At 33.4% G+C, this 11,384-nt stretch overlaps 1 protein-coding gene across 1 annotated transcript; it reads left to right on the top strand.

Annotated features, from left to right (window-relative positions):
- Positions 1-3,071: 3,071 nt before the first annotated feature.
- LOC142635473 (receptor-like protein kinase FERONIA) lies at positions 3,072-3,947 on the top strand. Its single transcript, XM_075809618.1, has 3 exons — positions 3,072-3,335; positions 3,430-3,584; positions 3,749-3,947. The coding sequence occupies exons 1-3, from the start codon at positions 3,072-3,074 to the stop codon at positions 3,945-3,947; spliced, it is 618 nt and encodes a 205-aa protein (XP_075665733.1).
- Positions 3,948-11,384: the final 7,437 nt, after the last annotated feature.

Below are 11,384 nucleotides of genomic sequence, written 5' to 3' on the forward strand. Positions count from 1 at the left end.
TATTTATATAACTATTGTTGATGTGGAAAATTGTGGGAGTTTCAAAAGATTCGGTTATATATATAGACTAGCTTTTCATAATTAAATTTATAAAAAATAGATATGCATTGAGTTGTAAGTATACTAGTCTATAATTATTTTGAGATGTGGTATAATGTATAATTTACTTTATAAAGTTTAATTGTAGATAATTTGTTATCCTAAAAATTAAACAAATTTTAAAAGTAATTTCTATCTCTTTATTTTAAAAAAATATATAAATTTATCATTTTTGTTGTTTTTTTTTTATTGATATTATTCTTGTAAGTGCACAATTTGTACCCAATCCAATCACTAGATGGATTTAGGCCCAAAGAGTCTTATACAATAAAATTTGTAGAGTTTGGGCTTGAAACTTAGACTATGGATATTGGATAAAGAGAAAAAACAAGCTAGATTGCCATTATCTACGTATTCAATAGATGAAGATGGCAGAGAAACTCTCCTCGGACGTAAGCCGAGGACCACTTGTATTACCTTTCTTTCTTTCAGAAAATATATTGCAATTACAGTTCAAGTATTCAACCTTTTCTCTCTCTTTTTCTTCTTCTTTTCTCCCCCCTTTTTTCTACCTCTCTTGTTCTCTTATATTCCTCTTATTCTTCTTTTCTTCTTCCACGTGTAACACATATTTTCCAATTAGATACTTGTCCCATCCAGCACCTTCTTGAAATCTTCAAACGCTAGCCGGAAGGCTGAACATTATTGTTCAGAGGTCATTTCTCCATTAATGTGGACAGGGAGGTAGGTGCAGGGTCTTTAATGCGGTGGTAGCAGCCGTTTCTCCTCTGATATTTCTTATACGTTCTTCCTTCCAATAACTGTGTGGATTACGCCTTTATCCAACAGATCTTCTGGAACTCTCTCTCTAAACACCTTGGCATGTCCTATGACCTTTACTTGACCCATCCGAAGAGATACTCTTCCTTGGACAGATCCTCCAACCCTTTTAGCATGAACTGGCTTGCGGGCCTCAAAGGCTCTGCTTGGACAGGCTTAGCTTGGACAGGCTTACTCCACCAAATCAGGCCCAAGGCCTAAAGGCATATTTTAATTATTTTACCCCCACAATTCTTTTTTGAAGTGATCCATATTCTTCTAACAATTGTTATTATGTATTATATTTTCCTAATTTTTTGGGTACAACTAAAATTTTTAAGTTTCAAATTTATTATTCACTTAAAGAGATTATCATGATAATCAAAACTTATCTCACACAATTACAATTGATATTACTCAGATAATTGATAGGCAAATACAAATACAGGGGGATGATGTGACACAATGAGAGAGTTGGAATATTAAAACACAATTTCTCAATAGTAGAGAAAATCAAACAAATTGAAAAATGTGTTGTACAAATATAATTTTGTATTAATCAAGTAGTAAGTACAATCTCTGTTTTGACTATTTTACAAAAAGTTCTCCTCTAATTCTATCTTCTATCTTGACTTGAACGCGAAATCTCCTTGGCTTTGGTTGGAAGATAGATCGAACAATTTTTACAATGAATCTCAACTTTGATCTTGTTAGAGATTTTTTGTTCTTCAAGTCCTTCAAATGTTCTTCAAGTTCTTCAAAGATTCTTGACTGAAATTCTTCAGTACTTTAGAGGCTTGATCCATTGAACTTCAATGATTTAGAACTTTTGAAGTTTGTGGTGGCTCTTGAGCTTGATTCCAATAGAACTTCAAGTCTTGAAAGAATGATTCAAGTGAAATTCTTTGAATGTTCTTAACTTCAAGTCTTGGAAGAATGATTCAAGTGAAATTCTTTGAATGTTCTTTGTTCGTTCTTGAGGCAGAATTTCTCCAGAGTTTTGGCTTCTTGAAAACTTCGTGTTGAAAATGAGAGGGGATGTCATCTATTTATAGTGGTTTCAGAGGATAAGCTTCACTTTGAATTGATATGCTTGAAAATATGTAGTAGACTCTTGATTGGCCCAAATTCTTCTTAGAGATAATTATCTCTATTTATCTATTTTGATAAAGATAATAATCAACAAAGATAAATCATTATCTCTATTTAATTTATTTATTTTAATAAAGATAATTATCCGTCAATTTTGAATAGAAAATTTATCTTTATTTTTATTTTATTTATTTTAATAAAGATAATTATTGATAAATTTTGAATAGGAAATTTATTTTTATCTTGTGTGTCAAATGACATGTGGCAAATTTTGATATGCCAATGTGATGTCAATTTGAATGACACATGTCATTAATTAATTTAATGACATATTAATTTAAAATTTGTCACTAAATTTTGATGTGACATTTTATAATTGACTTAAAATTTTGCCTCCTACAGCTACTCTTCAGTTTCTTGAGCTAGTGGTAGAGGGAAGGGATATCAAAATTCTTGGTGATGGCGTGACTTGTTTGTTTAGCATTATTTTCTTTTTTTTGAGGAACATACTTTCTTATCGACCAATGTAGTACTCTATATTTTGACAAGAGTTTTACTTAAGTTCTTATAATTGAATGAGGTATCTGACCTTTAACCATTTTATCATGATTCCTAATATTAATTAGTTTTGAATTGATTCTTAAAAAAAAAAAAGTTCTCTTGGACTTTTTTTTTTAGCGCATCTTGATATGCTTATGAAACTCAAGATCTTTTGATTTTATCATGGTTTTAAAAACTGGACTGGAGACAAAACCAATTTTGCCTGTGGTTCTCGGTTCAACTTGGTTTTTGACTGGTTTTAGCCGGTTTTTCCAGATTAGACTAGTGGCCAATTCCTTGTTCAACTAGTTGGACTGACTAGTCCGATTCGGTTTTTAAAACCATGGATTTTATAATTGAAAAAATTTTAAAGGCCGGAGGTGCTACTTAACTAATACATTTACCTTCCTCAAAAAAAAAAAAAAACTAATACATTTACAAACTTGCCAAATTCTAAAATCTTATTTTGCAACAAATATTCTCAAGTCCTTCCATTGACGCTTAAGTCAATTGAGAAAATTCAAACCCAAATTAGCATGCAGTGACTTCAACAACTTTTTTCTCAATTGATTGAACCGCCAATGAAAGGTGTTTCAAAGTTATTCAGAACGTCTGGGAAGAGAGCAAAACCGTCTTTAGATCTTCCTGAGGGATTATGCGGTCAATATTCACTGGCCGAGATGAAGATTGCTACCAATAACTTCAATGATAAATTACTAGTTGGTGAGGGGGATTTTGGCAGGGTATATAAGGGGTCTATTGATGACTGTACCAGAATCGTTGCAATTAAGTGGTTGAAATTCAAGCTGGGACAGGGTCTCGTTTTCGAGGACTTAAGGATCCAGGTGGTGTTGCTTTGCCAGCTACACCACCCTATCCTCGTCCCTCCATTGAATATTGTATTGCTGAAGGCGAGAATATCTTAGTCTACGACTCCAGATTCGCATTGGAGTGGCGCTTGCACTGCACTACCTTCACATTGCTGTCAAGCAAACTATTATCCACGGTGATGTGAAGCCGGCCGACGTTCTGTTGGATGAGAATTGGGAGTTCAAGTTGTCAGATTTCAAGTCATCCAAGATGGTTATCCTTGGGTTTGTCAGTGGTTTATTTTCGAAATCACCAAGGAAAATTGGGAAAACCAGGATATTATGATTCTCAGTACTTTGAGATATCTGAATCCCATATATCGCATTACCTGTGGGCTGACCGACGTCTACTATTTTGGTGTGGCACTGTTTGAATTACTCTGTGCTAGAAAAGCAATAGGCATCAGATCGTTAAAGCATCAGTGGCCTCTAGCTAGTTGGGACAAAAAATGCAAACGAGAAGAGACCATGAATAAAATAATTGATCTATATCTAATGGGAAAGATAGCTTCAGAGTGTTTCAACATATACATGGACATTGCAACTTCTTGTGTGCAAAATAAGCGAAAGGATTGTCGCGATGAATGAAATGTATGTAGGCCTTGAACATGCACTTCTTTTTTGTTGTTGTTGATAATCTGCAATAGCATTAAACCAGATAAGGAGAACAAAGAAGGTAATCTGCCCTACAAACAGTCTGTAAAACAGCAGGGAGCTTACCATTATTGAAAAAGGGCTGACATGAGGTTAGAGCAAATTTGGCAGCTTCATGTGCTGCTGCGTTGCCTAAGCTCCTAAACCAACTAAACTTAACAGAGATAAAACTAAAAGAAAGACTACGGATATTGCTGATATAGGTGCTGATCAACCAGTCTGGTATGGTGTCTTCAGTCGATAAGCAATCAAAACATGCTTCAGCATCACCCTCGAAAATCACATGGGTCCATTTTTCCCGGTTGGCAATCTCAACTGCCCATAGCAAGGCAGCTGCTTCGGCTTGGAGGAGGTGACATGAGGATCTGCCTTGAACATGCACTGGAACTGCAGGAGAGCGTAGCTGCTGCCAGCAAAATGGTGAATATAACTATCCCATATACCTAATGCCACTAGTTCTTCCTTGACCTTGAGGAATTCCTTTTGAATTCAGATCGTTTGAGGAAATATATTTGAACACCACCATGCTAAACAACCTATGAGTAATCGGGAAAATTACACTTTATTACTCTAAACTATACTCCAGATTACACTTTGCACTTTAAACTTTTCAAATACAAGTTTTGCACCCTAAACTATGATCCTTGTTACACTTTGCACTCCAACTTTAAGTTTGCTATTAACTTTGATTAAAAATTATGACATTACATGAAAAGACCTAGTTACTCATCTTTTCAATCTCTTAAAAAAAAAAGGAGAAATTACACTTTATTATCTTAAACTATACTCTCAATTACATTTTGCATCCTAAACTTTGGATTTTCATCTAAGTTAACTGCAAACTTGACATCGGGATGTAAAGTGTAATGTAGGGTGCAAAACGTAAATTCGAATATTTTAGGGTGCAAACTGTAATGTAGGGTATAGTTTATGATGATAAAGTGTAATTTTCCCTGATTAATCGTAAAAAATTAAATTTTCTACAAGAATTTTTATCAAAATTGTATTTTCTTAAGCTAAGCAGGTTTTGCATTTATTTTATTTTTCGTTAGACCAAGTGTTGGCTTGACTGGGTAGTAGATTAATTTGGAAATATTGTGAGGTAAATTGTTGCTGCGTCCCTAAATTGTTCTTAGTAAATCATGTTAGTCATCTTTAGGTAAATTTACTGTAAAAAGTGTTTCAGGATCACAAGAGATGATGAATAACTCCTTGTAATTTACTAATTTGGTTGAGTTGAATGTCTTTAGAATATAACTAGTCGATATTATGCAAGATGTGCAATGCATTTTGATAAATTTTGTATGAAATTATTTATGACCCATTGACTTCATCGATACCATTATTGTTTGTCACAATTAATCTACAAAGTTTGTTAGTAGAATTAAATTCAAACTAAATACATTGGTGGAAAGATCCATGTGACCAACAAATGTCACCACATCACCGTTCACATTGTCACCTACAAACTTGTTGGTTCCTAGGTGTCTTTCTGGTTGATTTATGCTTTACATATAGATTCTACAATGTTAATTTCTACCATACACTAAAGTCTCTATCTCCACTATATCAACACCTACAATTTTTATGTTAGTGAAAGTAGATTTTCTTTAGTTTTCGAATTGACATAAGAGATTGTTGTGCAAATAGCACCCTAGTACTCAAATCAATAATAGCAAATAAATGAAAATTAAATAACAAGCACACACAATGAACACAAGAATTTACGTGGCTCGACAAATTGCCTACCTCCACGGTGATGACGGGAAAATTTCACTCTAAAAATAGGGAAATACAATAGTGTATAAGAACACTCTCAAGAAACCCAAATCCCAATACACCCTATCTCTCTCTCACCACAAGACAAGAAAACTCTATTATTCTTCTTATGCGACTGCTGCTAGTTTTTCTTTTTATAGGAATTCCTCTCTTTTAACTTTGCCACACCTAATCACACACACACACACACACACACACACACACACACACACACACACACACACATATATATATATATATATAGAGAGAGAGAGAGAGAGAGAGAGAGAGAGAGAGAGAGAGAGAGAGAGAGAGAGAGAGAGAGATATGTTAAGTCGGCTAGATGGGATTCTTATTACAAATGGAATTCGGTCATCTTATGCTAACTTGGGCTAGACAATACAAGCCTCACAGGCCCAACATCAATAAATCTCCACCTTGGCTTGAATTGATCAAGATACACTAGCAAACTCCTCCATTTTCTTCACCTTAACCCTTAGGGGCTCACAAGCTGCAAACACCAACCAAGTCCAAGCAATTCTCTCCCTCTTTTTGTGAGTAATCCTTAGCCACTAACTGTGCCTTGAATTTTTCATCTTCATTTTCTAATAATGCTTCTTTCTTGCGATATACACACTTGTAACCAATAGCCTTTTTACCATTGGGCAATTTGATTGATTCCCAAGTCCTATTCTTCTGTAGTGACCCCATCTCTTCTACATTCTTATAAGACGATGGATCTTCACTATTGCTTATGAGAGCAAAGCAAACCATGTCTTCAAAATATTTTTGTGGTGATTTGTGAACCCGCTTCTTTCTACCTTAGGCAACTGAATAAGGCTTTTCTTGTTACTGCTATGGATCAATATCATTATCATCACCACCCTTTGGGTGAACTATTCTTATCAAAATCCACCTCAACAATTAATTTATATTTATGAACTATCATCACATGTCTCTGCTTCATTCTGTTTTAACATAAAGGCTTTATCAAATATGATATCTCTGCTAGTCACCGTTTTCTTTGAGATTAAATCCCAAAGCTTGTAGCCTTTAATGCCATTTTCAAAACCGAGGAATATGCATTTTCTTGACTTTGAATCCAATTTAGAATGTTCTCCACTCTGCACATGCACATAAGCTAGACAACCAAATATTTTTAGACTCGAATAGTTAACTAGTCTACTTGACCAAACCTCAATTGGAATCTTGATGAAATCAATGGATGATGATGGAGATCTATTAATAATGAAGCTTGTTGTGTTACCTGTCTCTGCCTAGAACACCTTAGGCAACCCTGCATTCAATCCCATGCATTTGGCTCTTTCTGCTAAGGTTCTGTTCATTCTCTCTGCAACCCCATTTTGCGATGGAGTTCCTTTAATTGTGAAGCGACGAGTAATACCTTCTAATTCACAAAATCTTATGAATTCTTTATTTCTATACTCCAGGCCATTATTTGTTCTAAGGTATATTGTTTTCTTGCCTGTTTGATTCTCAACCTATGCTTTCCACTTTTTAAATATGCCAAACACATCAAACTTATGCTTCATAAAATAAATCCAACCTTTCTAGAGTAGTCATTAATGACATTGATGAAATACTAAGTACCACTATGAGAAGAAATTGATATTGGTCCCTAGACATCTGAATGAACATAGTCAAGAACACCCTTACTTGTATGAGGGTCTATCTTGAAACTGACTCTAAACTGCTTCCCATACACACAATACTTGTAGAAGTATAGCTTGCATATCTTCACCCCCTTCAATAAATTTCTCTTGTGTAGCTCTAACATACCACATTCACCAATATGGCCAAGTCGCATATGCCATAATTTTGTGTTGTCAGTGTATAGACTGCAACTTTTCCTTGTAGTATCATTACCATTTGTGCTTGACATCTTTGTGCTTGACAAAACTAATCTATGTCATACTTTGTGCTTGACATATTTACTGTATTCAAAGGATTGAACTCTAGCCTTGCTCTAATACCACTTGTTGTGCAAATAACACCCTAGGACTCAAATCAATAACAATATATAAGCAGATATTAAATAAAAAGCACACACAATGAATTCAAGAATTTACGTGGTTTGGCAAACTGCCTACCTTTATAGCGACGATGGGGAAATTTCACTATAAAAATAGGGAAATACAATGGTGCATAAGAACACTCTCAAGAAACCCAAATCTCAAGACACCCTAGCTCTCTCTCACCCACAAGACAAGAAAACTCTATTCTTCTTCTTATGCGGTTGCTGCTAGGTTTTTTTTTAATAAAGAATTCCTCTCTTTTTACTTTGCCGCACCTAATCACATATATATAGAGATATATGTTAAGTCAGCTAGATGTAATTCAAATTACAATTGGAATTCGGTCATCTTATACTAACTTGGGCTTGGCAATACAAGCCACACGAGCCCAACATCAACAGAGATAAAATTAAGGCACATTAACATTCTAATTGAAGAAAAGTTTGATTTCCTAAGATCCTAATTATAATAGGGTGAAAATTGAAATAAGGATATCTTAATCAATTAGCTATAAAAATTGCTAGAATTTCATAATACAATAAAATAAAAAATAATGTCATATTGACACAATAATATCACAATTCAACCTCCAAATTTTGATTGAATTAAAAGTAGCCAAAATACGAAAAATACTACAAATCCCAACCAAGTATATGCATCATACAGAAAACCAAAAATCTGAATAGGCACATAATATGAAAAAACCAATCTAAACACATTACAATGCTACATCAGCAAAAATGTATACATAAAATTAAAATTTTTTTTTTTAAGATGAACATAATATTTTAGAAACTAACATACCTCTCAGAAAGGGAACTAAAGATATTGTGAAAGAAATTATGGAAGTTTAATTTTTGAGGCCAAAGGCAATGAGAATTTATATTGGATAAATATGGAGACAAATAATCATATTACTCAATTCATTCAATTTGACTCTTGCAATTATGCTTTGAAGTTAGTCTTGAAGGAAAAATTCTGGTTTTGCATCTTATGCAAAACCCACAGCGGAAGCAATGAACAAGGATCTATTTCATTCATGATTGATAACGTGCACAATATAAATTTCAGAATTTAAGAACAAGATAGCGTACCTTGGTGTGGAGAAATTCAAAACAAAGATTAGAAGCACTTGGGAACACTTTTAATCTTCACTCCAATTCCACTTTACGCCCAAGATGTGTGGTCTCTCAATCAGTTTTTCAAAGGGAGAATGAAAGTGTGTCTCACACTCTCTTACACACAGTTTCTTTTTCTTTTCAAAACACCTCTAATAAAAATTCTGTATGTTTCTCCCTTTATAACTAACTGATTATCTAATTGGGTTGGCCTATTGGGCCTTTCCAATTGGGCTTTAGTGTGTGGCTTGGAGTGGGACCAAAAGGGACCAATAAGACACTAGCTCCAATGGGCCTTGGGCTTTTCCGTCAACTCTTGACAAGTCCAAAGTTACCATTAATTATATTTAATACCACTATATAAATATAATTGCACTCTAGGCCTTATTAATAAATTATATCCCAAAACTTTATTATACACGTAACCCCTTCATAAAATATTCGTAGTAACACAAAGTCATAAATGTAGACTGCCACTTTGTAAATTACTACATCTTATCCTTGAGTACCCGGTTTAATTCTTTAAAGTTATTCATTATATATTTATGAAATTCAATTTCATAAATATATACTTTAGTAATTTCTTACTAAAGTGGTTAGGCCTAACTCTCTGAATAACTGAACCCATTAAACTTATCTCAAGGGAATATTTTATATCTCCATCAAGAGACTATGAATTCCATCTTGAGAATATATGTTCCATCAACACTAAATGTGGCTGCCCAACATACTGAGGTTTTGACCGTCACTTCAGGTCTCACTCCTGATATATCAAAGCAACCTACACTTCATGATCAGGTCCATTATTCTCTCAGGATTAAGAGTTCATGCAAATAGAAGTCGTGAGATTTATTATTCATTTGACAGTCGTTAGAAGAATAATAAATCTCACAGCGGTCCTGTTCAATATGTTTTAACTCTTAAAACATATCAACATATCAACTAGAAGTTTCCACTTCCATGATCAAGACAAATCATCGTAGTTGACACGTTATAGTCTTCGCAGATAAAATGCCCAATTTCATCACCGACTACGAACTATTAATTCTGAGTTTACAAAGAACTTGTGATTTACATCTTCTGTGACTTTTCACATAAATCACATACAATGCATCTCATGGACTATATGATAATGTCCCATATTCATGTTACTATTATTTTAGATAATAATAAAATAACTTTATTAATCACAATATTAAGTCATACATAATGTCATACATAATATCATACATAGCATCATACAATAGGATTTAAGGGCACTAATCCTAACAAGTCTTTTGTAGAAAATTAAAAAGCTTTATTAATTCCTATCTTTCCCATGACTTTTTAAATCCATTTGATTGTATCCAAAGCATTTAAAGTTATAAATGCATAAATTTTTTTTGAATTTTATTAATACATTGAAATAAATACATCTGCCATTAATTAATGGTTTGACATAAGTGCTAAATTTTGATGAGGTGAAAGCCTAAATAAGAAGAATGTCATAAAATGCAGCACATGGCAGAATCTCATGCACTCCCACATGAGGTCTCTGCATATATGAGTTTCATGTAGTTGCAAACTTTCTTGTTTGGTATACATGTATGAGTGTAGTTTCACACCTATATATATATATATATATCTAAAAGTTGAAGCGTAGCATTTATTGTTGCTACGCTCAAGTTGAGCCACATTAGCGTCCACGTCATTATTATTTTTCTTTCCAATGTTCCTATAATTTTTTCTTAGTATTTAGTCTTTTTTATTATTATAAATATTTACACTTTCTCCAACATTTCTCTATCCTTTACCTTTTCATCTCCCAACTTCCCTCTACCTTAATATCACTTTTCATCTCCTTACTACCCTTTACCTTACCTTTTTATCTCCCCACTACCCTCTATCTTAATACACTCTTCATCTTTCCCTTCATCTTCCTTTTTTTGTCCTTTCTTATTCACAACCTCTTACTATAAATTTTTCATTCTCTCTTCCATTCTTCACATATTTTTCCTTCACAAAAAAGGTTCTCTCTCTCTCTCTCTCAATTTTTTGGTGGACTTTTTATTTTTATTTTTCTTTCATCTTTGCTTTAGGTTGATTAATTGTTGTGTTCTTTAGGACTTTATATTGAGTTGATGGGATTTAGTTTTGTGATTAATTGTTAATTTTATTACATGTGTCTTTCTTTAAATTCTTAGTTTGGGTTGCTTTGAATTCACCTATTTAGTTGTTCTATATATGTTATTTTTGTACAACATGAAATTTGTTCTATGAAATTGCTTTTAGACTTGATACATTATCTTTTCATTTGATTTTTTTTTCTATCCTCATGTGTAGTGATTGACTTCTAACAAAAACTATTCTATTTATATATTTAGAATTCTATTTCTTCTTAGTTTTGTATGGGCCATAAGAAACAAAGAGGTCCATAATGCATTCATGTTCTCCTTGTATTGTGATAAATCTGGGTAGTT

This window comes from Castanea sativa, chromosome 5, assembly GCF_040712315.1.
Source record: "Castanea sativa cultivar Marrone di Chiusa Pesio chromosome 5, ASM4071231v1".
Classification (NCBI taxonomy): domain Eukaryota; kingdom Viridiplantae; phylum Streptophyta; class Magnoliopsida; order Fagales; family Fagaceae; genus Castanea; species Castanea sativa.

Bases quoted from the DNA above. Each gene is read 5' to 3' on its own strand.
- LOC142635473 (XM_075809618.1), top strand. From the start codon at position 3,072: ATGAAAGGTGTTTCAAAGTTATTCAGAACGTCTGGGAAGAGAGCAAAA. The intron at 3,336-3,429 runs GTGGTGTTGCTT...CTACGACTCCAG, and splicing joins TCGAGGACTTAAGGATCCAG to ATTCGCATTGGAGTGGCGCT. The intron at 3,585-3,748 runs GTTTGTCAGTGG...ACTCTGTGCTAG, and splicing joins TCCAAGATGGTTATCCTTGG to AAAAGCAATAGGCATCAGAT.